The sequence below is a fragment of the Daphnia magna genome, linkage group LG10, assembly GCF_020631705.1.
Source record: "Daphnia magna isolate NIES linkage group LG10, ASM2063170v1.1, whole genome shotgun sequence".
In the NCBI taxonomy this organism is placed as follows: domain Eukaryota; kingdom Metazoa; phylum Arthropoda; class Branchiopoda; order Diplostraca; family Daphniidae; genus Daphnia; species Daphnia magna.
The window spans coordinates 6237029-6264521 of NC_059191.1; the positions used below are offsets into that span (position 1 = coordinate 6237029).

The following is a 27493-nucleotide window of genomic DNA, read 5'->3' on the forward strand; positions in this document are numbered from 1 at the left end:
CGTGATGTGATTGGCTGGAAATCGGGGAGAGTATTTGAGTTTATTTATATCTGATGCCTGTATATCAGTGCAAACTGCAAAGGGGGGAAATAAAGCATTTTATTAGAGAGCATTAGGCTAGATCAAACAAATTGAAATAATTCACAGGAACTTGAAATGGGACAAAAATAATTAATATACATAAATAAAGGTAATAGAATCAAAATTACACCTGAAAAAGCCGATGTGTGAAACATTGGTTCAGTAAGGAAAACAGGAAAAAACATCCGAAATGTTCCCAAATCGTTCTAAGCGCTACCATCGGCAGGACCGAACATGTCCACCCCCACTACCTCTCACCACAGCCTTCTGGAGCCCATCGCGGTCTTTTACTTCGTAGTCTGTGCTTTAATCAAAAAAACTACATATGCATGTACGCAAACTTTGTAAACGTAGCGAACAAGGATGGCTTTAAATAGTATTTGGTTTTTCTATTTAAAAAATGTGAATGTCAATGAAATTATAATGTATTTTTTATCTACATCTCTACGTTTTGTATTGAGATTTGCATGAAAGTAAGATTTCTGAACCCTCATTGCGCCGCTTTACAAACGGGAAAAATATTCGTTGATAATAGGAGCCACCATTTCTGGATTATGCATGTGGAAGTGGTGGGTACCGTCAAGTGATTCGTCATACTCGTAGGAAGCGCACTGTCGTCGATAAATGGCTTTGAATTCGTCGAGCCATTCCACCGGTTCGTAAAGCGGCCCCTGTTTAGCTTTTACAATTTTGAGATGGCATTTCAGACCTTTGATTACTTCACGTTGCTCTCCTACGCCGAAACGCATTATGGACGGCAACATCTGTTGGACGGAGCAAAATATTAGGTGTCCCTCTACATGCTAGAAAGTGAAGTTACCATTCTGGGATCATGGGAATAGGTAAATCCATTCCCAGACTCTTTTGAACCTCTCTTCATCAAAATACGGACAGCTTCTGGACTTATTGTGCCACCCATAGCTTCCACATAGCGGTTAACCAACTGTATCATGGTAAAGCTCTTTTGGTATTTAGGATCTACAGATTTCCTTTCCATATCAAGGTGAAGATCTATGGCTTCACGGATGCTCTGTGTCTGCCACTGAAGAGGGACAGTAACAGGCTTGATGATATCCAATAGAAGCAGACGGTCAACCAAATCCGGATAGATTGAGGCAAGAAGCAATCCTGTAGAGCCTCCCATGCTGTGACCAAGTATCGACATTTTTTCTATTCTTAAATAGTCAACCACACGTTTGACATAGCAAGGAAGTTCCCAATAATTCATTGGGGACCCTTGTGGAACATGAGAGGTTTTTCCATGGCCAAAAGCATCTAGTGCTATGTAATGAAATCTTTCTGAGAGATAAGGAGCAAGGGGTGCAAAGGAATCACAATTATCTGCAAATCCATGAAGACAAACAATAGGGTATCCTCCTGGATTTCCCCATTCTTTCCCTGATAAAACAAGATATGGTTTAAAAAGGATCAGGCACACACATTTTTCTTCTATACACCCACCTGCTATATTTCCATGTGGGAGAGGCACTTGGATTTCGCGTGCATCTTGGGCTTTAATTACGTGATTCCATCGTTTTTGAGACAACTTGAGTTTCGACTGGTTAAGAAAATGACCCTGTATTGCTCTGCACAATGATCTGCCGAACATTTTTGCAGCAGACGGCAGAACTACATGTCAATAAACAAAGTGTAAACGACATCTGCCAAAGGAACTAGGAGATATCCGGCAGTATCCTAATATCCCTAACTTTTAGATAGAAACTTATAATTAGCATAGAAAGATTTGTCTTAATTAGAAAAATTTAATCATACCAGTTTATGGGGGTGCAAATGATGTCTTGGGGTAGTAAATCCACTTTGAAAATGTTTATTTACCGTGGCTTCCCTACGCGTTTGGCGGGGTAATACCCACGTACCCCACGCCAATTTTACCCTTTTTCTCCTGAGGCATAGGGGGAAAATTCCCAAAAATTTTAACATTTTCTGGACTCTGGTCATGGATCTAACTGGATTTAAACACGGATCATTCGCTTCGCACACTGCATGCTCTACCGTTAAGCTCTAATATTTTAGTTGTTGTTATACGTTACGGCAACAATCAAGATAGATTAAATTTATTCTTCTTATGATAAAAATAAACAATTATCTTTTATTTATTTTTTTATACGAAAAATCTAGCTGCGTTTAAAGAAAAAAAAATCTGAGCACTTGAAATAGCCCTGGTGGCAACAAAATCATAATTTTCTGTAAAACATTTTAGGGGGCAGGATAAAACGGACGGACCGCGACGACACCGGACGGCCAAAAATTTTACAGATTTTGGGACTTACGGATAAAACGGACCGTTTCGAAGGAGCGATTGAAAGTGCGGACCGACAGGATAACGAAGACAAAGATATTAAATTTCAAACTAAATAGTATTTAAAAGTCAACATACATTATTCAAAATAAAAGTAAAGGACAGCTTATAAACATGGTTACTCTAACTAGGTAAATCTGGTACAACAATGCGAATAAAACATTAATAAACTAAAAGGATTTGGGGTATTCCAAGGGTTTTAAAACGAAAGGCAAATGCTGTTCTTAAGACATTCCTGGGTACCTTCTGCAAAGTTGGACCACATTGCCGCCTTCTGAAGGACGACTTAACTGCGCTACGGTTGTCTAATTCAAATTCTTAGTTGTGCATAAAAGAAAAAGAAAAATGGATTTGGCCTAAGAAAAAATTAATAAAATAGTCAGCTGCTAAGAGCGGCGCATTTTATTTTTATTCATTGAATTGTTGCATGCATAGCATATTTTAAAAAGCAACAGTTATCGAACAACAGCCAATTCAGACAAAAATAAGGTTGATCTGTCTGACTAGAGAAATACTAAATTCAATCATTTCATGCATTTTTATTAAAATAATTCAAACATGCACATATCCAATAGAATAAAGAAAAACGCCGGCAAAAAAATTAATTTAAGGATGTTTTGAAGTATTTTATTTATATTTTTACTACTACAATTTTTTCATGTAAAGATTACTTTTAGAGCACTGTCTCTTCTGATAGAGGGAAAAAGAAAAAACAAAATTTTTCCTTACCAGTAAAAAGATATTTAAGTTTTCCTAAGACCCGTAGCGCCATTAGAATGCACTAAAAAAACGGGGGTGTACCTAATCGTTTGGTGGGTAGTCTGGGTACTGTATATTAAAAAGAAAGGATTTAAAACCACATAATGGGGTAGGGTGGGTCGAACTTTTTTTTTTCTGTAGCCGGGCTATTTTTATGGTTTATGTTGGGCTAGGGTTCGGCCCCGACCCTAATCGGGGCGTATTTTGCCAATCGGGTTTCGAAACTCGGGGTGGGGCATTTGGGGCTCGGGGTGAACATTTTTGAACCCCGAACTCAATCGGGGTTGTATCGCGGTGCCTAATCGGGTATGCAACCCCGATTGCAATCAATCGATCGTCGTAAAAGCATAATCGATCGAGACAAAATCAATTATTATGATGAAAATCGGGAAGCTCACCCCGGTTGCCCCGATAAAAACCTGACCCAAATTCGTAGTTTGAATTCAGGCGCCATTTTTGTAAATGGCGTTGGGGCAAGCGGTTTAAGCTCGATTTTTGCCCCCGCCCCGGCTGATGAAATTGCACCCCGATTCAGCCCCGATTGCCTTTTCCTGGGGCGTGGCGGTTAACCCGATTATGGCTAATCGGGGCCGATCGCTATCTGCAAAAAAAGAGCACGGCCGTAACTCCCTCGGATTTTTCCAAAAGTGTGCCAATTCGCGTATCGATTGTGAGAAAATGAGGCAAGATATCGATTTAAGTCCAAACCGAATCCACCGAATGAGTTTAAGGGTTTAGAAATCCTTCAGCTTTACTTTTCACACTAATTAATTAAGCCACTTTTTTACTTAAGTACAGACGACGAAAATGAGCGAAAACATACGAAAAGAATACATCACAAGTTCACAACACAGCCGCTGTGGCGCTTCGTTAGGGACAAAAGACTCAGGCCAAAGGCAATGGGAGGGCCCGCCATAAGCGTGGCTACACCAGTATTCTATTACCCTGGAACTCTGCTATCTGTGACGTGAACGTCCCGCTTACTCCTAGCAAGAATCCCTTCTGACAAATTAGGGCTGATTCCTGGCTCTGACAACCAATGAGAGACCAAGAACCGCCCTGCTGTCAGAATTGTTAATGTCGTCTGAAAATTATAAAGTTTTCGTCTTCAATGCTCTGTGGATCTTCATACCATACACCTTCTCTGATCATAAAAAAAAAATTTTAAATTCAGAATTTTAGGTAATTAGTTTAACTTTCTAGCGATAGAATAATTCTTGTATCAATAGTATTTAGTTTTTAGTTTTTTCCTTTGATAGCTACATAGCTTACATTAGTTTCATAGCTTGAGCATAAGGTTGTGAGCCTACTGCAAACCTAATCTTTGTTTTATTTATTTGTCTTGCAGTTTTGTTCTACGACGAAAAACGAGACGAACATATTTTTATCCCTGTTATTTTAAATCAAAGCTTCAAAATTTCTACCATGGGTCGAAACAGCAAGGTGAAAGAGAAGGAAGTATTAGATGAGCCTAGCCCAGGAGCTGCTGACGTTGAAGGAGAGTTCTCAGTTGAAAAAGTCATGGATCGTAGGTATGCAGATCTTTATTAAAATGGTTTGTATGGGAGGATCATCTGTACCAACCTTAAAGTTTCACATTTTGATCAATTTAGGGAAAGGAATGGTAAAGTGGAATATTTTTTAAAATGGAAAGGCTTTGGTGAAGAAGATAATACTTGGGAACCAGAAGAAAACTTGGATTGTCCTGCTTTGATTGCTGAATTTGAAAATGCTAGAAAAGAGAAGGAAAAAGGGAAAAAGAAAGAAAATGAAAAGAAAGAAAAGAAACGTTCTTTAGCGAGTGAAGATAGCGATATTAAGGCGGTTGAAGACAAAAAACCGACAAAGAAAAAGGCTTCGGAAGTATACATTGACTTCGCATGTGACCGTTAATGAAAACTACTTAAAAAAACTATTTCTATGATAATGAACTATTTTAGTGCCCACCGCAGGATGATATTCCGAGACCAAAAGGTTTTGATCGAAAGCTGGAGCCTGAGATGATTATAGGGGCTTCAAATGATACTGGCGAACTTTGCTTTCTGATGAAGTGGTACGTCCAATTATTTACTATATAAGTTATTTAGTGAACTACAGTACGTATCGTGGAAAAGTTGAGTTCCCGTAGAAAAACAAAATAAAAGTCCTATGTATTCCCCATATCTTATTTGTCTATGTATTTTGTATCTTGTAGGAAATCCAGTGATGAGGCTGATCTTGTACCGGCAAGCCAAGCTAACAGACTCTGCCCACAAGTCGTAATCCAGTTCTATGAAGAACGTCTTACGTGGCACAACAATACAAGCAGTGATGAAGCAAAAAGCAAAGAGAAAGAACGTGTGGAATAAAAGTAATGAATGGTAAACCTCAACCAGACATCGTTACGGTAAAGGTTGTTGTACAAAAATAACCCATGGACACGCACGATGGAGCCGTGAAGCTTCCCTTTGAATTCCTTGTTCTTATATTGCTTGTCTCTCCATTCTTTCCGTGCCGGTTCTTACTGCTCGCCTTTTTTTTATATCATTCGTGATGAATTGGATGATCTCCAGCATTATTTTAATTTTACTACGATTATTCTAATTCGTGCGTTTGTCACATCCTCCCTACCCCAAAACAAAAGAGTTGGGAAAAAAGTACAAGTTCTACCGTTTTATTCACAAGAGCAATTAAACCAATTTGAAAAAAACAAAAAAAAACTATCGTTACTTCTTAAATAATATGCTGAAAATTCACAAGGTGTTTTCCGATTCCATTTGTGATATGACATTTAAGGGTAAATTAATTTGGTACCCCAACCGGGAAATATGCATCAAAGGTCTTTGACGTATCGTTTTCCAACTGTAAAATGAAATGCGATACTTGTCAAATCTTCACGTAGGATTGTTGCTGTCGAAAAGCCTCTAATGAAACCCGCATGTGGAAAGTGAAAGTGATTTTGAAGGATGTAAGTTTGTTGTACCATATTTGTCATTGCCGTGTAATATCGTTTTTAGTTTTTCTGTTTCAGACGGATGTTAGGGTGTAATTGCAGCTAGCTTGACAGCATCCTTAGTACATACTTAAACTCTTCTTCTCTCTCTAAGGCAAGATGGTAAGTCTATTGAAAGTTTTACCATGGTATAATAGTTAAGCTAAACTTTTTATACCATGGTTTTACCTATACATACAGTACCTTTTATCAGATATATACAAGGACAACAATTTAGGGGGGAAGGGGAGTAGTAACCAGAAGGTAATGCAAAATCCAAACGTTTCCCAATGACAACGTCCCCAAATTAAAAACAAATAACGAAGAGCTTCATACATACAGTTTAAAAATTAATTCGAAAATGTACAGCGGTTGCCCAGGCAGATATTCAACCTACAACCAATCACAGTCAGGCAGAAGGCTATAACAGTCACTAAAAGTAAGAGTTTTCTTAACAAAATGTTTAAGCAGTACATTTTATATATTTTCATATGCAGTAAAACATGCGCAGAACGGAACAAAAAAAAGTTACACAGCGGCGACAAATAACAATTTAGATCAACCATAAAATAGCTCAGCGGAAGGTAGGCAAACAATAAATAAATGGATCAATACTCTAACACAAAATTTATTTAGTTTTTCCTTTATGCGATATTTGTTAAATTTTAAGTCGCTAGTAGGCAAAACTAAACATCCAAGTAATATTTATATGGTTACATTCCGAAATTGCTTTACAAGACAATTCAATTTTCTATTTTGAGGAAAAATCTTCATCTAATTCACGATGCACATTGTTTACAAAGTCCCCGGTGCTAATTCCGGACAGTATACCAATGATTAAAATAAACCTACAACAGCGCATTAGTCAATAACAGCGTAGGAAGGTGTTGCGCTGGCATCATAAGTTTAATGTCAATACACGAAATAAAACATTTTCTCAAATGCATTGTTTCAATTTTGAAAATTTTTAAGTCGTAATGGTCTAAACTACATTATCCAGCCAATATAATGGTTAGATTTCCAGAAGTGTATTTAAAAACATCATTCGTAGTACATTTGTTTAAAAATTCTCAAATCTATGCATTTAATTTTACAAAGCCCGTCAATTCCGACAGAACAACAAAACACAAAATGATAAATTAAAACTGGATCAAAATCGTATCTGGCCCACGTTACACTAAGACAATTTTTTCAAAAAATTGCCCAGGACATACCGAAGGAATCTGTTAATTAATTTTTTATATTTTTTTTTTATATTTATATTTTTGTAATTTTTTATATTTATGTTTCCTAATTTTTAATTAGTTTCTCTATACTCCTATCAAGTGTATTTAACGGAGTTTAGATGAACAGCCGATAATGAAATGTAAAACGGAATTTTTGAGCTGAGCGTAATCAACAGTTAAATAAAAAAATCTGTTATATCGTCAAGATCCGGCGGTAACAACACCAAGATTAATTTTGCTAATTGGAAAAACCGGGAGATTTAGAAGCGGCAAGATTGATGGTGTGGTCGAGGAGGCTGTTGTACTCGAGAAGGCCGTGGGACCAACATGTTAGATCTGTAGATCTCTCCCCGGGTAGAAACTGGACGTCGTCGCTCTGACAAGGGCACAATCCTGTTAAGAATGGGTTGCATAATCAGGTAATGGTTGCTGACTCATAGAGGTATTGACAACAGTGCTCAACAAGGCCTCACTTTTTTGGCTTTTTGCAACAGGGAAAATCCCAGAAACTTTGATCTTTGCCAAAGTTTTCACCGTCCTCGATCGTCTCTGGCAGAACGGAACCAAGTGTTTCCGGTAACATGATTCCCACAAAAGCTCCAATCAGCGCCAGCAATCCAAGAATAGTAAGTGGCAAAAGTGGACTAAATCTTGCCTGAACCGGTAAAGGGTCAGTTAACTTATTTGAAAAGTAAGACTCAAAAAAGTTTTACGAGATCCACGATGTAGGGTGACACAATGGCTGCTACGTAACCAGCAGTATGGACGTACGCCTTTTACGGTAAGGAAAGAGAAATAAAAAAAAATTATAAGGTAAAAAATTCTTTTGTAAATATTATTATTATTATTATCAATAATCCTCACAATGCCCTGAGCTCGAACAGCCGTCGGAATCAGCTCTGCTCCATATTGCAAGCCAATGTTGAACGTGATGTTGACACAAAATCGACCAATGATGGCCAAGACGGCAGTCAAAACAGCTTCGTCTACTCACCAGATTTTTCACGTTAGCGGAACGAAAGTAAAACAACATCCAAGATTCGATTATCGTTAGTTTAAAATGTTTCCGTTACAGTTTCATCTCGAATGACATCACAGCACAGCACAGCTTACCACTGGGTACGGCTAAAGTAGCCAAACTGAAAGCAGCAGCTCCCATCAGAGAACCAAAGGCCAGGGCACGGCGACCCCAACGGTCCAGGAAGAAAACCAGAACCAAATCAGCTGGAAGCTCTGTGACGGATGCCACGCTGAATGTCAGGAAGACACTCAGTCCCAAATTGGCCGTGTTACGGGCATGGCCATCGTAAACGAGTGCAATCAAGGCCCAGAAAACAGTGAGCAGAATAGTATTACGTCTGAGCCGAGGTGTTCGAAGCAAGTCGAGTACCGATGCTGCAGGCTCCTGGGCACTGGCCTGCATGGCTTCAGCATTTGAAGCCTAAACGGAATTCAATGTAGGAAGGAAAAAAAAAAAAAACATTTTGTAGTTTTAATAGTTTAGGTTAGCAGCAAATGAAAAGTACTCAATTACCTTGAGTTTTTCATAGACATTCTCATCAACCCGTTTCTTGTTGATGCGAGCGAAAGTTCTCAATATGGAAATTGCCCGGTCTGTTTGCCCTTGAGACAGCAACCAACTGTCAAATGAGGTATCCGGTTTCATATTTTATAATTTCCATTAAAAATCGTGCGCCCTTGAATGAATTGAATTCCGCGTTTACCGAGCGCTTTCAGGAACGATCCAGTAAGCGGTGACAGCCAGTGTCATAGGGATGGAAGTGGCCAAACTGAACATTCGCCAATCACTAATACCCCAAGCGATCCATGGCAAAAGTGTAGTGCCGGCCGTGTAAAACAAGGCGATGGACAAATTTGCCACCATTGTCCGGTAACTGGGTCCCACGTATTCCAATACTTGATTTTTCCCCCAAAATGAAAGCATTACCACAACATCATAAAATTGTCTGGTGGCTTTCAACTCACCTAGAATGTACATGAGCGTGAATGAATTGTCGAAGGCGATGCCCATTAGAAAACGGGAAAAGGCGAACAATTCGAAGCTGTTGGAGACGGCAGTAGTGATGCCAGCCAATCCACCGATCAAGTTGCACAAGATGAGGGCAGGAATGCGACCAAAACGGTCAGCGATGTAACCGAGGGCGATGCCACCTACGATACTCCCCAAAAAGAAGACAGCTTGCGCTAAGGGAGCATGACCGGCCTTGTCACAGACCCAGTTATTCTACGCACGTATATACGTTAGTTTTTTTTTAAAGTTAATAACCATTGGAATGGTTTCATGATTTATCTTTTTTATGAAAAGATAGATATTACATTGATAACACAAAAATATCTCTACTGACTTCTGTTATGGCCGAATGGTAGCGGATTTGTTCCAAGTCGTAATCCCATCCATTCTGGCATGGAATCGTCGGCCACGTCTCGTTGGGTTGCAGTCCCTCATTCAGTACTAATTCGTAATCGACGTCATACATCATACAACTATCGAAGGTCGGGGGACCGCCCAACACTGTCTGCGTCACCAACGGAATGCTTATCTCTCTCCTAAAAAGGTAATCAACGACAAAGTGTTTTTAAAGTGAGAAAGATCGTCTGGCAAACTGAAGTGCATTGGTTGAAATTGGACAAAAGAGAATCAAATCAAGGTCCTATGAAATCTGATGTTGCTTTGCTACTTCAAGGTTTTACTTTTGGGTAAGGTTGAGGCCCGAATCGTTGAGTTGCGGTACGTGGCAGGTATGGACGTCTATCAGCGTGACGAACACCTGGCTGAATACAACGAACGCCATGAAAAAGCAAAATGGTGCGGTCAGGAAGAACAGGATAATCTGATAAGTGCCAAACTCGCCAATGAACGGCAAGACGTCGTCAAAATCCATTGTTTCATCATCTTGCGCCGATGATAAATTGCACACAGCATGAGCAGGAAAGTCCGTGTGTTGATGAGCTCTGGAGCCCGTAGTCCCCTCGTTATTGGGGGTTTGAATTCGAACTTTTGAGTTAGGTTTGTTAGCGTTGTACTGGGCGAAATAGGGCTCGTGAATCTTTTCACTGGTTTCGTTTTTCACATAAGCAATATTGTTCACTCCTCCATCGTAATTGGGCTCTTCGGCCATTGTTACAGCCAACGTGTGTTTCTGGGGCGAAATTCGAATTAATTCACCACCACTTTCCGATGAACTATTTACGCACACAATTTATGACCACCTGCAATAGTCTGACGACGTGTCACTACTTAATTCTTTGAGTTGACTTACGACACTGTATCCTAAGATGTGAAAAAAAATAAAATAATAGACAAGGACCGACAAGGACATAGCCTTAAGTGAAATACCTCACTGTTTCGTTAACATGGAAACCCAATTCAAATACTCGAGTGGGAATCCCCGGTCTACGCCTTCCCCTTCTCCAAAAACGATCTGTTTTAGTTTCGCTATCCTCCTAAAAAGCGAGTGGCTAAACTGGTTTGATTGAGGACAAATGCAAAAGCATTCTGAAGAGAGATAGCAACTAACGCCTAGTTTGCTGTAATTGTTTACCATCGGGGGGGGGGGGTATGTGAGCCTTCCGACCCGGTTATAGTTTGGTGTGTGTTTGTAAGCACATGAAGTTGCAAGCAAACTAAACTGGAAAAGTATTCGACATTTTATGATAAACGTAATTATAACAACGTGTTCATGTGGTAAGCATTTTGAGGGCTGCAGACAGTAGTGGGTAACCCATCAGCATTTTGAGAGCTACGGACAGAAGTGGGTAACCCATCTTTTCACATCGTTTTGTCACTAATCAATTTTTGTAAAACCACCATTGATTTGGAAAAGCTTTACATATTTTTTAATTAGTCGCACACATTTTCCATACATTTACAAGTTTTTCCTGTCGCATTCCCAAAACCGACACCAAAAAGTCCACCGAAAGGAACCAAAACGAAGATCGCTTTTAGTAAAAATTTTCATTAACTTAAAATAACAGCTTTCTACTAGCTTAATTGGTAATTACCAGAGGGATCGCTTGCGATCCCGAAAGGTAATTGGAATTATATTAGAAAGAACGAATGAGACCCTAAGGGTGTAGACGATGTATTTCTAGCTTTTTAAAGTATTTTGCTTACCTCACCCCTTGCAACGCCCCTTACACTTCCGACTTTTTTAGCGCCTGAGACAATGAAAATTGGACAATTTCTGATGCAATCACGGGTGAGGGAATACAGAAAATTAATAATTGAAAATTTGTGGAATCCTCAAGCATTTTGTTGCGGGAACCTGAATGAAAACAAGGGAATGAGATCATTGCCGAAAAAGGGTAAACCGATGTTTCGAATGGCTGCAGTCGTGGCAAAAAAACCGGATGACCCGGAAAAAGGCTCCGACTCTGAAATGGCTCGATCCGCCTGGTAACTGGTTGTTGTAAGAGCCGTGGATGTTATTCTCCTGGCCTACTCATCGCTAATACTCCACAACAGTAGGAAAGTCGTCAATTTCAACGTCATTTGATTCTGTATACATGTAGAAGTATAGACAACAACAAAGGCATATTACATTTAAAAAAATAAATAAAATAAAATAAAATAAATGAAAGCACTTCTACATGTAAACAGAATCAAATATACTTGTATTCACGAAAATCAGCTGTATATTAGAAATCATCAATTTCCCAGCTCGACTCGCCAAATATTCGGTGATTGCCTCTGCCATTGAATCGATATAAAAAAAAGAATGAAAGGATTTTTGTGTTTTATTTATTTATTTTTTGTAATAAAAAAATTTAAAAAGCAAAATTAACAGACGGAGTACAAACAATTGTTTTTTCGAGATAACTTAAAAAGTTTTGAATAAAAAAAATCGTATATTTTGAATTGTGGTTATCATTATGCTTAAATCGATGGTATGGTACCTCTTGAATTTTCGTTTGATTTACAGTTTAGATCTTAAATTAAGTCTTAATTTTAAAAGTTTCGCTGAAAAAGTTAGTGTTTCGTTTCACTTTATTCATCATTTTGTTTTTTGTGCTTCATCACGTGACTTTTTTTTATTATTAACTGAAAAAAATAAAATAAAATAGAAAATTTGTATGGAAATGTGTCCGAACGAAATCTTCCTGAAATGTTTCCACATGGAGCCGTGTTATTTTTGTTAAATTAATTTTGATTGAATTAATGCGTTGTAGAGATGCGTGTACACAGACTTGTCTACCATAAGCCAGATGGATTCCGAAAATGCCGCTGGATTCTGGGGGAACTGGTAGCAATTGGCTTTTTAACAGGTTGAAAATAATCAACGTCGCAATAGTTTAGTGGCCGAGCCTAGGCATTAGATTGTAAACTCATAATATCACAGTGTAGGATTCACATTGAATTTTTTTGTTTTTTTTCTTCTTCTTTTCCGAGGGAAGATAAAAAAAAATTTTTGTTTTTTTTTGGTTCACCATCCGTTGGAATGAATGGCCATCAGGGTGGCGTTTATGTTCGTTGGATTCCTAGTTGAAACAGGTAACAGAATTGAATAAAGCATAAAAACAGGATGTTACTCATACACAAACCAACAACATGGTTTGTTTTAAAGCGAGCTAACCATTCAAATTGGTTCGAGTTTAATTGATTGATCGGCAATCTGAAATGCAGATAAGGGTTCAAGAAATGGAAATTCTTGAGCCAATGTTTTATGTTGCATGGGAAAACCAAAGAATGTCGCGTCCCTGGTGGTCCGATCGGGGGGATACGTTTCTTTCATTAAGTATAAACTCATAATATCAGTGTATTTGTATTGAATGTGAATGCACTGTGATAAAAAAATCCAATTCATTTGAAATTTTTAAAAAATAATAATTCAAAGCGACGTACGAAAAATGCAGTTTGAAATATTTCAATTTCTGCATTTGTCCTTTGTAATTCAATCCAGCCAAACACCTGAGTCTGGTTCCTTCGCCAAACAGGTCTATACTCACTTAGATGGCGCCTGCAAAACCAGATCTAACATTTTCAAAAGAAGAATAAGTGATTCTTTTGTTTCTCTCTTTTGAAAGAAGAAAAAAAAAAAAAAAACAGAAATTCAAAATGGTCCAAAAACGACATCTTTTGAAATTCTCAAAAAATCCGCCGTTGTTCCGATTCGGCCAGCGGCTTGGTGAGCATGACCGAGCGAAAAGACAACTCAATTCGTTTCATACAAATTTAAAAAAAAATGATAAAAAAATCGGCGAATATTTGATTCTGTTTACATGTAGAAGTTGTATTCCGCAAAAGCTCAACGAAAACAAAAAAGATTTTAAAATTTTCGGAGGTTAAAATTTTTTATTCATGCAGAATACGAATTGAATCGATCGTACGTTTTATGCTGGGGTCTTGGAAACATTTTCTTTCTTTTTTTTAGACAATATTGGCGAATGCCTGGTCGGCGCTTTCATTCTCGAGCCGCGGTTTTTAAGGGGGGTTCGCCGTCGAAAAAAATGTTAACAGGATTGATAAGATAGTATGAAGGGTAAACATAAATATAAATAAACAAAAAAAAGTTTCCGTTTGTATCGATCTAATTAAAAAAATAAAAAGTATTTTAAGCCTGTTAATCAGGTATAATTTTCGCCATACATTGGGTGGGATGGGTGGGCCGATAAGCGGAGAAATCTAGATCTAGATCTCTAACACAAGACATTCAAATAAATGAAATAGGCAATGTTGCAAAAGGCGCAAATTTCAAAAAATTGTGAATTTCAATCACAAATTTAACATATAAATAATAGCCTAATCTAGATGAATTAGGTATTTAAGGATAGGGAATTAAATTAAGCTTAAATGAAATCAATTTCTGGACACATTGATTGGTAATTTTATAGATAACGAACGAAAAACCCCAATTTTTACTATACCCCCGAGAGGCGAGGGGCCTCCTATAGTAGCGAACCTGGCGGGGAATCTTGGGACCCTTTACTGAACACCCGCCGTTTCTTCCAAGAGACTGGGATAGCGCGAGAGTGTATACCTTTCCTATTATATCGTGGTTTATCCGTGATCCCTTGCCACTGGTTCGCAAAATTTTTCAGTCTATCTCCCACTTTAATGTCTACCGATTGAAATGGAAGATGTTCGTATTGCCTTACATGAGTCGGAAAATTGTACCTTCTTTGGTTGGCATATCCACGGACTCGCCCACCTCTGGAATTGCCCACACTTCTCCGACCCCTAGGCCTTCCACGTTCCGCCTGCTGACGGTAAACGGGTTTGTCTTAGCGGAATTGACATCCATAGAGCGTCTTGTCGATCGGAACGGATTCCTCTTACCACGGGTCGAGCTAGCTGCTGCTTGATCCCGCTTGGCCAAGATTTCATCCTGATGCACCTCTTTCAGCATGCGCTCCAGGTATTCGCCCGTGAAAAGGAACTCGCGAGCCTCCTTGTTGGACGTCAAGCCAATATCCTCCTTCAGAAGGTAGTCGACTATGGGATCAGTGCTGCCGATTACAGCTTCCCGTCGCTTCTTGGATATGTGAGCAAAGGCCCTGCCCCACTGCTGCAGGGCGGCCTGGAGAGAACAGCGGATCTGGATTTACCCCGGCGAATCGGCCGTCTTTTCACTAAGTCTTGTGTATAAGTCAATTAACGGTGGACCGATGTCCATGACTTTAAGCTGCGTCCGAATAAAGGCTTCCTCCCTTGCGCTTACCATTTTAAATACATTTTTCTCTTTGGCTCGACGACTCCTCCAGCCGTCGAGCTTAGATGGCATAAGCGAAAAACCCTCTTCTTCAAACGTAAGTGAGAATTCCTTTGACGTCTGCTTAGACTGTTCTGTCGACACGCCGACTGCCAGAAGTGACGCAATATCTTTGAAAATTGCCGTCAAAACTACCGGGCACTGAGGAAATGATTGGCTTGCTTGATCACCCGCTGTTTCATACTCTACGCTGGCGCGACCTATGTCTGGGTGAATTCGTTCCCTGGCGGGCCCCTGTTCCGCTTGTTTGCTGCCTACCGCTGGATTCCGCTTTACGCCCTGACGGCCTGCAACCTCATCCTCTGTCTCGTTTTCCACGTCGAGTGGTTGCAAATTCCCTTTCGGCGGAAGCCACGAACGCCTACGATCCAGTTCACACTCCTCTTCACACCACTCTTCTAACACTTCGTACTCATTTCCGCTCGTCCTCCGTTGTAAAATTCCTCCTGAACGAAATCACTATGAGTCGGGTATGAACGGGGGTCGTGATCGAACTGCTCACTATAAGGGGCCCAGGTACACTTCTTGTCGATAACAAGGATAGTCAGGGTAATCACTTTGATCGTAATGGCGATCCAATCTAGCCGGCGGTTCGTAAAATCTCGATCATCTCAATATTGATCTATCTCGAAAACCACGTTGGTCGTGGCTTTGCTCCGCCTCTGAAAAAAACGACCGCGATTGTCGCCGAAAAAACAAGGCCTCTGCCTACTCTCGTGAACCCCCGGAACTTGGTCGTCAAAGAAAAATTCCACTCGAGAATCCACGGATTCTGCACATGGGCCTGCTTGGCCGCCACGAGAGAAAATTTGACGACATTCTCTGTCAAGAGCTTGAAAAAGTCTGAAGTGTAAGGGGCGTTGCAAGGGGTGAGGTAAGCAAAATACTTTAAAAAGCTAGAAATACATCGTCTACACTCCTTAGGGTCGAAAGTAAGTTACTTTCGTTATATAACTTCTAATAATACGATATAATAAGATATACGAGAGCTGATTTTTTTTATTTGATTTTACTAGAGAACCTCAAGCCATAAGTTTTTTAACAGATCGACCTTCGTGTACCGCTGACGTCCAGGGAACATACTTTATCCTAAAACCCTTATTAGGTATTAGCCATGTATCAAGAACGCTACAGTGAAAGAAAAGGTAAGAGAATTTCATTGTTGCAGATTAAACACGTCGGTAAAACATGCAAGGGGAAAAATTGAAATCTTCATCGTCAGTGAATCAGCAGTAGCTGATGTCAGAAGTAAGAGGGACAGTAGGCTTCTTTTTGGATTTCAACTGGGACGCATTCTACCTTCATAGTGAGAAAGTGTATCTTCCATCATACGCCATAGAACGACAGGAGGACGGGTCAACTTCTCAATACTTAAAACGTTTCTTTTGTTGATTGCAGGAGCCAAAACAATAAATGCAAAGAAGCGCAAAGAAGCCAACCTGATGAATGGTTGCGAGGTCTTCGACATTGATTGCTGCCGAGATTACCATTTGCCCCTGAAGTATTATTTTCTTCCAGCGACACACAAAAGTCTTCTGGCCCTTAAGGTCCAATAACCTCGGAACGGAGTTGCTAAGCTAGTTTTAAACAGCAGAGAATAACAATGACGAATATCTGTAAATCAATTGATAACAGTACCGTAAATGGTTCACGAGTAGAAGACCATCTATCTAAGAAGACCATCTAAGATCCTAAGTTTAAAAGCAAACTTTGAAAACTCAAGATGTGCTGGTGATGATTGGATTGCAAAGATAACTTCGTTTTGTGATAGAATATAGTGTAGACCTAACATTTTTTTTTTTAAATTAGGAGCTCTAGCGACGAGCATTTAAAAGTCATGCTCAGCAGAGTGTGCTTATTGAGTTGTTATGCATCACCGCTTGGCAAATTAATATAACATGGAGCACTTTGTCATTTGAGGCTTGAAGGTGGTTGTTGGCATTTGGCTCATGGCCGTAGACCTACTCCAATCCAATTTGCACTCCTTGGCGTACATGACGAATACAAAAAAATAGACGGTAGTGTTTACAAATGACCCAACACAAATAGTCTTACTCAATACGGCGAAAAAAAAAATCCTATCATAATAAAATGGTTATTTTCATTCCTGTTAGATTAGCGTGGAACACTGCATCCCTTCCAAGATAGGCCTACTAGCTTTTCTATTATCATCGACTTGTGTTCGTAAGATAAACATTAAATGCTTAAACACTTTCACCAACACTGATGGGCACAGTGCTTTGAAGCTCCTTTGTTTTCAAAATTTGGTAAGCTTTACACTCCTTTCTAGTAATTCGGTGACCCTATCAAGTAGCCTACTATTGGTTACCACAGAAAGCAGTTCCGCAGAGAAGACCGATTGGTTTATTAAAGTTATCAGCAAAAGAAAAAAAAAAAAAAACGATCTTAGGAATTTGCATGTGGTTGTTGCTGTAAGTTGTTCCTATATTTTAATTTGACATGCTTCATTTTTCTATACTAATCTATTAATAAATTATAATTGACTTAAAAATGCGGGAAAGATTTGCTAAAAACTGTTTGGCTCGCTGTTATTGTTAACTTACGGTCTAGTAAGTTGGTCACTGTGTAATCCGCATTGGAAAAACTGAAATGCAATAATTTGGCAAAGACGAATGATACGGCATCTAGTGATAACTTTATTTGCATTATCTTTAGTTACGTCCAGGACTCCAGGTTACGTCTGTATTGCATTTGTCTGCCTTTGCTGCACAACTTCTTCGCCTTTCATATCTATATTCTTTTTCATTTTCATGAACCCTAGGTAATGAAATTTTAGTAGCTGATGATTATTCTAGTTTATTTATTCTTGATTGTAGTCATAGAACACTGGATACTAATACATTGGAAAAAGTGTATAAATTTTCAGCTTTCAAGCTTCTTGCTTAGCTTAGACTCACCACTATTCCACAACTTATTTTTTAGTTGTCTGAAAAGTCATATTGAATAGTTATATTGTGCTAATTCTACCATTCTTTTAAATCTTTCTAGATGGGGCAACTATTAAGAAAAGATTAGATTTGTCAGTCCTGCTATCAGTTGTTGAATTATACCATTGACACCATGAATAGGGATACTAAAATAAAAAAGAAAGAATTTTTGAATGGGCCTACACCACCAACATCTTCTGAGAGTGAAGAGGAAGAGTACACTGTTGAGAAGGTTTTGGATCGGAGGTATATCCTTATAGTAATCAAGAGTAACTAGCTTGGTGTTTTTACTCCATTAATTCTTAGAGAAAGAAAAGGTCAAGTGGAATATCTCCTGAAATGGAAAGGCTATGATGACGAGGACAATTCCTGGGAACCAGAAGAAAATTTGGATTGCCCTGCTTTGATATCTCTATTCTTAAATAAGAGAAAAGAGGAGGATAAAGAAAGAAAGAAAGAGGTTGAAAGGATTTTGTATGGATCCTATTGTTCATCTAAGGATCGGAAACGTCCGGAAGTGGCCGAATACCATAATAATAAAGAACAAAGGAAGAAGGAAACCAAAAACAAAGACAAATCTGTGGCGAAGGATACTGTGTGTTCCCCCAACCATCCCATTTTGGATAGATCTTCATCCAGGGACGAAACCCGGAATTACGATTTAGAACAGAAGAGGGAAAAGGTTGCAGCAACCACTACCAAGGTATATGGACTATGCATCCTTTTCTTTATCACAAATTTAATAGTGTTGTGATAGTTTTTTTTTTTTTTTTTTCTGGCTTGTAAATAATTCTTGGGATCTCTTTGTATGCCGACTGTTTTCAGGAAAATGACCACCCTAAAGGTTTTGATCGAAAACTCGAGCCTGAAAAGATTTTAGCGGCAACTGACACTACCGGTGAACTATGGTTTCTCATGAAATGGTTAGTTTAATTTCCTCCCTTTAATAATGCTGTTGCTATTATTAGGGATCAATTCTTGGAAATGTTTTGGACTTTCCATTAGGATTTAGTATCGTTCTCATTTTACAGAAATTATGTTTCAGCGCTAATCGGTCCCTTGCATTATTCCTCTATTGTAGGAAATCCCGCAACATACCTGAACTGGTTCCAGCGCGGGAAGCTAACTTAAAGTGCCCGCACATCGTAATCAAGTTCTATGAAGATCGTCTGTCATTTAAGGGTCCAGAAATCGAACAATCTGATAAATAATCTTCAATGTACAGATTTGGTATTGTAACTTGAAGCAGCAATGCATGAAAAAGTTTTCCCAATTTGTTTTTTTTGACGTTATTTCCCACCGTCGGTTCATTCTATCGTTCTTTGCTTGCTCACGTGTGCGGATTAATCCTTTCAAAAGGCTTATCATTATGTATCTCCCCGATGAATCTAGTTGGTTATTAACTGAATTTATCCCTGTACATTGACGGTAACACAGAATTGACTAATTAAACGTTTGCATTCCATCCACCACGCATCACACTCGTGTTTTCACTCGTATTTTTGGGTGATTTTTCGTCGCGCCATTAAGCAAAAATAAAAACAACAAAAAAAACTAAGCGACTTTCCACATATTCAAATTTTTATTCAAAAATTGTGCCTTCGGCTCATACCACAATTCTGTATAGAAATGTAAACAACCAGCAAAAATGGCGGGCACCCAAAACAATTGACACGCGAAACCGCGCAGTGAATTGCCTCTATTTAAAAGAAATAGAGCAAGTGACTAGGGATAGGCCCCGACCCTAATCGGGGCAAGCGGGTTAACCTCGATTTTTGCCCCACCCTGCCCTGGCTGACGAAATGGCACCCCGATTCAGCCCCGATTGCCTTTTCCCGGGGCGGGGCGGTTAACCCGATTAAGGATAATCGGGGCCGATCCCTACAAGTGACTGACGCGTACCCCCATTGTTTTACGAACGCAACTTGGTGTTTTAAAATTAGCTTTTGCGGCTGGAAGCCATGTTTGTTTCGAGATAAACATGGCCGCCAGCCGCAATTTCTCTCTTAAAATAGTAAGGTGTGTTCTTAAAACAGTAGGGGGTACGCGTCAGTCACTTGCTCTATTGAAGCTTTTGAAATGAAAAGAATGCTTTTTTGACAGTAATATCATGGTCTAACATTAGAGGTACCAGAACTGTCGTCTGCTAGGTGTTTCGTCTGCTATTTCCACGGACAAATTTTGGGCCACTCGCTAGGGGCGCTGACTACCCGGATCAGTCATAACATTCCCTCCATACCGTTGTCAACAATGGGGAAAATAGTCACTTGTGACTGTTTTTCGCGCTGTTTTCTTCTGTATTAAAAATTTAAAAAATTTACTTTACAAATAAAGGAAACCTGAATCAATTCCTCTATTTGTATTATAAACCTTTATATACATTAATACACATTAATTAAACCATCTTAGACAGTTTGCGCAGCTTATGCTGCTCTTCTTTTGATTTCTGGCTAACCTTATTTTTTAACCGTTTCGCTTCCATGTGAAATCGGATTCTATGTATTCAAACATTAAAAATGGGGCCATTTCCGTGCGATGTTTGTCGCAACAAATATGTGGCAAAACAAGTCCGTCGGATGTAACATCATGGATGACTTGGTGGAAGGAATTTCTCATGTAAGCTTTTTCAGAGAGAAAATGATTTTGAACAATTTTATTAACTTTGGCAAATGTAAAAAAACATGCCAAGAGAGGCAAAACGTAGGAAGCCTTTGCCTCTCTCGGCATGTTTTTTAAGTTGAGAAAATTGTTCAAAATCATTTTTGAACGGCCTTGTTTTGTCAAAAATTTGTTGCGACGAACATCGCATGAAAATGGTCCCTTTTTAAATGTTTGAATATATAGAAATCCGATATCATATGGAAGTGAAACGTTTAAAAGATGAGGTTAGCCAGAAATTAAAAGAAATGGCAGCATAAGCTGCGCAAACTGTCTAAGATGGTCAATTAATGTGTATTAATGTATATTAAGGTTTATAATACAAAGAGGAATTGATTCAGGTTTCCTTTATTTGTATAGAAAATTTTTAAATTTTCAATACAGAAGAAAACAGCGCGAAAAACAGTCACATGCGACTACTTTCCCCATTGTTGACAACGTTATGGAGAGAGTGTTATGACTGATCCGGGTAGTCAGCGCCCCTAGCAAGTGCCCCAAAATTTGTCCGCGGAAATAGCAGACGAACAGCCCAAAACAGGCCTAGCAGACGACAGTTCTGGGACCTCTAATGTTAGACCATGGTAATATTGTCACACCGGTTGTATTTAAACAAGCACAAACGAATACAACAAGTGTTAACTTAATTCTAAACAATGGTTTAACTCGAACAAAAAGAGATAACCATAACCAAAAGTTGGAGAAGCGTCTGAAGACCTCTAGGGAAACCAGGGAACTCCTCTAACGGAGCCCAGCTCCGGTAGCTCCCCTGATGGAGACTCATCTAACGCAGGTTCGGGGCAGCGTTTTATACCGTCGCGCGAATTCCTCCCCTTCCGGACTGCGTATCTGCGTATCTTTCTTAGAGCGGACTTCTCCCGATAATTTCTTCCCCACGATCGCAGCGTTGTCCAAGGAGCGGATGACTCATCTCTGCGAAGAGATAACCAATCTCCCTTTTCATCCGCGACAATATGGTAATTGAGTTGTTAAAAAGAAAAAAAAAGTAGTATGTTTAATAGTGAGGTGACGTTTAACGTAACGTGTAACCACGATATAATAGGAAAGGTACACTCTCGGCTATCCCCAAGACCGGCGGGTGTTCAGTAAAGGGTCCCAAGATTCCCCGCCAGGTTCGCTAGTATAGGAGGCCCCTCCCTCTCGGGAGCATAGTAAAAATTGGGGTTTTTCGTTCGTTATCTATAAAATTACCAATCAATGTGTCCAGAAATTGATTTCATTTAAGCTTAATTTAATTCCCCATCCTTAAATACCTAATTCATCTAGATAAGGCAATTATTTATATGTTAAATTTATGATTGAAATTCACAATTTTTGGAAATTTGTGCCTTTCGCAACATTTGCCTATTTCATTATATTAAACACTTTTGTCTTCTCTCTAGTGCAGAATTCATTATAAATAGAATTCGTCAATATTTATTAAATATATCCATTTTTAACAAAGGTGTAAAAGTTGCTGCACTTGCGGTGCGTTGATAAAAAGTTGCCGATCCGGTGCGGGGATCATCCTAATCGGGGAAGTGATTTCGGTGATCGGTGCGGTGATATCGGTGATCGGTGCCTTCCCCGATTATCAATGAATAGTGATCCAAATTGGCCGTTGTCCTGCGGCCAACAAGAACAAAAATGTGTCCCAAGTCACGTGATTCTCGTTAGCCTATCAGAACGCAAGGTCACTGGTAAGACTAACCACCTATGGCTGAAGCGGTGCTATCGGTACAGCACCGATTATAGCACCGTTCCGCACCGAAAAAAGGAATCCCCGCACCGAACTTCCCTGATTCGTTTTAATCGGGGAAACTTTGCGGTGTCCCCGATTAGAATGTCATCGGGGCCGAGCCCTAGTTGTGCTTTAGTTTTTAAGTCTCAAAATTCGTTAATATTTGATTTCTTGGAATCCGCTAAAAATTGCACATTATGATCAAAATTTTACGCTAAATGCAGGAAAAATTAAAAATCTCTCATTAACCCAGCTATTTTTGAAATAAATGGGTCGCTTTTCTTAATATTAGGTAATTATAATAGGTTATAATTAGGTATTTTTAAACCAAAATTTTAATAGAAGTGAATAGAGGAAGTGACTGACGCGTACCCCATCCCTGTTTGTGAACGCACTCTTGCGGATTCCGCCATGTTTTGTCGCGAGTTGGTTTTTCCTCTGAGGAATTCACATATGGAAAAAGGGGGTCGCAAAAAAATATTTGTGAAACGTTTCCAATTTACCAAAGGATACTAGCAATAATTTTGTGTGAAAGGTAAGAGAACAAGCTACATTTTAGTATTTAATTCATGGGTACTTAATTCTAGAAAAAAGCTAAATTTTAAGGTTAAACGGTATTGTTTACATTATTTTTAAGGAAAAATTAGCTGCGTTGTAAAAGGGGGTAATCATACACCACGGAATCACAAAGGAAAGTTGTAAACAACAAACCACAAGAAAAACGGAATCGCGACAAACATGGCGGAATCCACAAGAGTGCGTTCGCAAACGGTGGGGCGGGGGGGTACGCGTCAGTCACTTCCTCTATAGCCCTCATCATCGGCTATCCCATTTCTGTAAAATATGTTTATTTAGACCTAATATTTTAACCTATAGAAGCTATTTAATTTTGGTGTGCTGGGATAGAGGGATTATCCGAGACACGTTAAACCGCACTGACCTACCTACCTGAAAAATAGCTGATCGGTCATTACTAGGGTTGGTGCTTTTCAAACAGTTTTATTTCTTTCAAAATACCCACTTTAAACGATATGGCCCAGCCTAACTTAAAAAACGATGGGAGTGAAGGAAAATAAATAAAACCATATTTTATTGCACAAAACAAGTCAAATAGGGCACACAGTAATTTAACAGAATTCCCATTCTGCAAGCATGGCTTTTTCACTTTCTCTCCCCCACATCCCTCGTCACACAGACTCCACTAGAACCCACCATAAAAATGCAAGCAGCAACAGAATAGACCTTTTCCCCATCAACTCCCCAAAAGAAACCTGCGCTGCCCGAAGCCCCGAAGACATATTCTTACACCAGCCGACTAACACGGGAGCACCCTCGTCTAGCCGGAAACTCCCAGAACATCTTCTTACCTGCATCGCATGCACCAGAACATTCAACCATTTCTTATTAAGATCACAATGCATAAATAACCGTAGATATAGAAATATTTTTACTAATAATTCACTGAAACCTGTTCGAACTGTCCCCGCAGATCGGGGGTGGCTTTAACACAGTACTATTAAATACTAATTTATTCCTCAAACTCACGCTTTCTCCCGTAAATCTTACAATTTAAAACTATAATTCTTCTCACCCCTCCGTGACTCATCCTATCGGATGGGCACACTTTAACCTCCCTAAAATTCGACTTAAATGAGTTGACAGAACTGTCAACTCATATTGTGAAGAATTGTGGAAAAAATGACAGAAAATTTCAGGCACGATAGGGGAGACTGGAGTAAGCCGGGACGGTTTTCGTTTTCCCCCTATATCTCCCAAACTAATCATTAAATTAATTTATTATTTTGTTTTTATGTATTCCATACGGTAATGTACCCCCCATATTTTTTATATAATTTAATAATAAACCATTTTCCCATATAAGACCTTTAAAGTTTTCTTAGATTTGTGGGAGGAGCCTATTTTGAGGGGTAAGTGAGGACACTAGGGTGGGTAGTGAGGGACGTCCTCCATTTTCGCCTTAAAATTCCTTTAAAAAATTTGAAAAAATTGAAATAGCGTCCCACTGCATAGACTCTATAAGTTAATAAATGTTTCAATTTGATTATTGTGTTAATAAAAATTTGTTCTTATATGATAAAAAACCCTTATTACAAGATAGGTGGGGGTTGGGCTTATTGTAGTCGATTAATATGCTGAATAATCGATTGCTTGTTATCATTGTAAGGAACAGTAATGGCGTCATGAGCTCGGTGATGATTGATGGGCTTGAAGGCCAAACCCGACCACTAATGTCCCATTTTAGTCAAAAACAGCTGTCCCGATTTCCCGATAAAGACTATTTTTTTAAAACGTTAATATTATCTACAGTAATTGATCGAAAATTATAATTTTTTTTTAACAATAGACCAGTTTCGGATGCTGCGTTGCAAAATTTAAAAAATCCAGGGGGGTTTCGATTGCAGGGGAGATAGGAAAAAAGGGGGTTTTTGATTTATTTACCCTAGTAATACTTTTCCAATTCAGGAAATGTTCTAGAATATGTAAGGACGGGGAATGAAAATAGTTTTCCTTACTTTTAATATTGAATATGGGGAATAGTTGTGTGTGATGATGATGAGTTTATTGTTGCACAGAGTTTTTGGCAAAGACCGAGATAACAGTTAACAAGACGAGTCCGATTTAAAGAGACTTACTGATGAAGACTGCAAAAGAGACTGACACAAGACTGACTGAAGACTGACTGAAGACTGACTGAAGACTGACTGAAGACTGACTGAAGACTGACTGAAGACTGACTGACAATCGGGGAAAAGGGTAACATTTATACGAAGGAGCAAGGTCACTTAGGGTTAGATGTCGCAAAGGGAATTAATATTTTGTGTGTAAATGTAACACCTATGTGGAGAATTCACACGTTTGAAGGCCAGGTAGAAGGGAGATTGAAGGCCGGAGCCATCGGTAGATGACCTATCGGTGGAAGAGGGGAAAAGGGTTGTAAGCGTGGGAAGGGAGAAAGGGATGTAAGGAACGCGGCTGACCGTTCCTTACATAACATCCTGTGCCGAAAGATTGCGTCCCGCAATCTATAAAAAGATATAAGGTCAAATCTGAATCGGGAAAGCAAAGGTGCAACATTTTTTTTTTTTTTTTTTGAAGAGGGGACGTGTTTTCCGCAGCGGCGAGAATCCAGAGGTCCAAGAATGCGGAGATCCACCCGGTATCTGTAATGCCAGAAACGTCTGTAACATAGGCAGGTCCAGGGCTGAAATGTCCGTAGATGCATGAGCGTTGAACTCGACGTGGTCTCTTCGGATTCAGACGTCTTCTTCAGTTCGTTAGCTCTTGTGGCTGAGAGGGGGTGTCTAAACCTAGTACACCTTGCCTGTCAGAAAGGGGAGAATGGCGACTGGGACAATGTCTATTTCTTAGCACATCATCTCGCGGCAGTCGAAGGATAATGAGGGATGCGCTCCGTCTGGCGGAGGATAATTGTATATAATTTTTGAAGATTTTTTTTTTTGTGCACCGATGAAAACCAAATTTGATATTAGACCTTTAAAGTTAGTTTTGAGGCTTAGGTTGTTGTAAAAAATAAAATAGTCAAGGGAATTAGAAAAAGAATGGTGATGTCAGCGAAGTCATTTGAAACAGTAAATGCATTGATCGATAGTCCGTGGGTGAATCTCCTTTCCGTGATGGGTCAAATATCCGTGGATAAATCTTCTTTCCTTGGTGGCTGTTGAGTCACTTGTGCTGATGAACATGTTGGTGATAGTAAATTGTGTTTGGAAGTACGATGAGAATGGCGAAAACTTGGTCAAGAATCGGCTGTTGGAGATGGTTGGTGACGTCGTCTTAATTTTCAATTTAGAATAAGTATAGAGGTATGGTGGAGATAAGTGGTATGTTTCATCTTTACATTGGGCCTTGGGGTGTATAATGGATCGCTGAATCGCTGAATACTGTTGTAGGGGCCTTTTAAAGCTGTCAGGTACTTTTCAAATTTCTTGAACTGCTCCCAATATTTTAGTAGAATGGACTTAATCAGGGTTTTGAAAAGGAGGTTGTTGAACTGCTTTTTGATGCATGATGGTCTGAAGTTAACAGCAGATGAAGCGGTTGTTCTAGTAAAACAAAGAGCCGAACACTTTAAGGTAGTATTTGTTGGTGAATAGGTAGTATCTTTGATATTGCTCGGTTCTCGATGGCAATGTGTTTGGATTTCTTCAGTTGACGAAAAAAGGCTATTTATCTTGATATTCTTCGGGAAGACTTGGTCCTCGTTTTGGTAGTAAGAGATGGCTGTTAAATCTTCTTGAACAACCGTTAAGGCAGTGCATTTTGTTAAAGATTCGTTTTCCTCCAATTTTGTAGAGGCTTCATTTGAGGATTGATCTCCTATCATTGTTGGAAGTTCAATGGTGATGGAAAAAGCTTCGCTGGTGCCTATGCTTGTGTTATCGTGTGTTTGTTTGGCACTGATGATTATAGCAGGTTCTTGTGTAGGAACTTGAGTTTCAAACTTACTTGTAGAAATGTCTCTCAAAATTTTTCCAAATTTCTTCAATTGACGTGTAATTTTTTCGTTCCATACTGTCTTAAGCATCGTCGTATTTATCTTGATAGTTTTTTGCATTTTGAATTAATTTTTCAGTAACGGATGGATGGCGCTAAAATGCTACTTTAGGTTAACGTGGCACTGGTTAAAGTCTTTTCGGGGGTTCAGGGTACGAAGTTCACTGTCACCAAATGTAAGGATGGGGAATGAAAATAGTTTTCCTTACTTTTAATATTGAATATGGGGAATAGTTGTGTGTGATGATGATGAGTTTATTGTTGCACAGAGTTTTTGGCAAAGACCGAGATAACAGTTAACAAGACGAGTCCGATTTAAAGAGACTTACTGATGAAGACTGCAAAAGAGACTGACACAAGACTGACTCAAGACTGACTGAAGACTGACTGAAGACTGACTGAAGACTGACTGAAGACTGACTGAAGACTGACTGACAATCGGGGAAAAGGGCAACATTTATACGAAGGAGCAAGGTCACTTAGGGTTAGGTGTCGCAAAGGGAATTAATATTTTGTGTGTAAATGT

At 39.2% G+C, this 27493-nt stretch overlaps 4 protein-coding genes and 1 long non-coding RNA gene across 8 annotated transcripts; 3 read left to right on the forward strand and 2 right to left on the reverse strand.

The window, feature by feature from the left end:
- Nucleotides 1-488: 488 nt before the first annotated feature.
- LOC116932538 (serine hydrolase-like protein) lies at nucleotides 489-3314 on the reverse strand. Of its 2 annotated transcripts, none has more exons than XM_045180188.1 (4): nucleotides 3203-3314; nucleotides 1543-1710; nucleotides 902-1479; nucleotides 489-845 (listed from the first exon to the last, which is right to left on the reverse strand). In XM_045180188.1, exons 2-4 carry the CDS (start codon nucleotides 1688-1690, stop codon nucleotides 585-587), a joined length of 987 nt encoding a protein of 328 aa, XP_045036123.1. In that variant the 5' UTR covers nucleotides 1691-1710; nucleotides 3203-3314; the 3' UTR covers nucleotides 489-584. The 2 variants fall into 2 exon arrangements, with proteins under 2 accessions (XP_045036123.1, XP_032796192.2); XM_032940301.2 differs by lacking the exon at nucleotides 3203-3314 and adding an exon at nucleotides 1855-1988 and having other exon boundaries at nucleotides 1543-1789.
- Nucleotides 3315-4145: 831 nt separating this feature from the next.
- Nucleotides 4146-5859, forward strand: LOC116932539 (chromobox protein homolog 1). Its single transcript, XM_032940302.2, has 5 exons — nucleotides 4146-4342; nucleotides 4509-4692; nucleotides 4774-5023; nucleotides 5101-5213; nucleotides 5355-5859. Exons 2-5 carry the CDS (start codon nucleotides 4586-4588, stop codon nucleotides 5506-5508), a joined length of 624 nt encoding a protein of 207 aa, XP_032796193.1. The 5' UTR covers nucleotides 4146-4342; nucleotides 4509-4585; the 3' UTR covers nucleotides 5509-5859.
- Nucleotides 5860-7408: 1549 nt separating this feature from the next.
- LOC116932535 (organic cation transporter protein) lies at nucleotides 7409-10497 on the reverse strand. The gene is made up of 10 exons (XM_032940299.2): nucleotides 10070-10497; nucleotides 9724-9925; nucleotides 9344-9602; nucleotides 9082-9274; nucleotides 8892-8997; nucleotides 8471-8798; nucleotides 8222-8343; nucleotides 8071-8130; nucleotides 7831-8012; nucleotides 7409-7750 (listed from the first exon to the last, which is right to left on the reverse strand). Exons 1-10 carry the CDS (start codon nucleotides 10495-10497, stop codon nucleotides 7618-7620), a joined length of 2013 nt encoding a protein of 670 aa, XP_032796190.1. The 3' UTR covers nucleotides 7409-7617.
- Nucleotides 8240-10658, forward strand: LOC116932541. The gene is made up of 5 exons (XR_006652175.1): nucleotides 8240-8378; nucleotides 8433-9248; nucleotides 9348-9618; nucleotides 9688-9933; nucleotides 10081-10658. It is a non-coding gene; the product is annotated as an uncharacterized LOC116932541 (long non-coding RNA).
- A 7052-nt stretch (nucleotides 10659-17710) lies between these two features.
- LOC116934859 (chromobox protein homolog 1) lies at nucleotides 17711-19504 on the forward strand. Of its 3 annotated transcripts, XM_045180190.1 has the most exons (6): nucleotides 17852-17869; nucleotides 17925-17960; nucleotides 18097-18281; nucleotides 18342-18738; nucleotides 18861-18958; nucleotides 19117-19504. In XM_045180190.1, exons 3-6 carry the CDS (start codon nucleotides 18169-18171, stop codon nucleotides 19244-19246), a joined length of 738 nt encoding a protein of 245 aa, XP_045036125.1. In that variant the 5' UTR covers nucleotides 17852-17869; nucleotides 17925-17960; nucleotides 18097-18168; the 3' UTR covers nucleotides 19247-19504. The 3 variants fall into 3 exon arrangements, with proteins under 3 accessions (XP_032798189.2, XP_045036125.1, XP_045036124.1); XM_032942298.2 differs by lacking the exon at nucleotides 17925-17960 and having other exon boundaries at nucleotides 17711-17869; XM_045180189.1 differs by lacking the exon at nucleotides 17852-17869 and having other exon boundaries at nucleotides 17925-18029.
- The last annotated feature ends 7989 nt before the right edge of the window (nucleotides 19505-27493 follow it).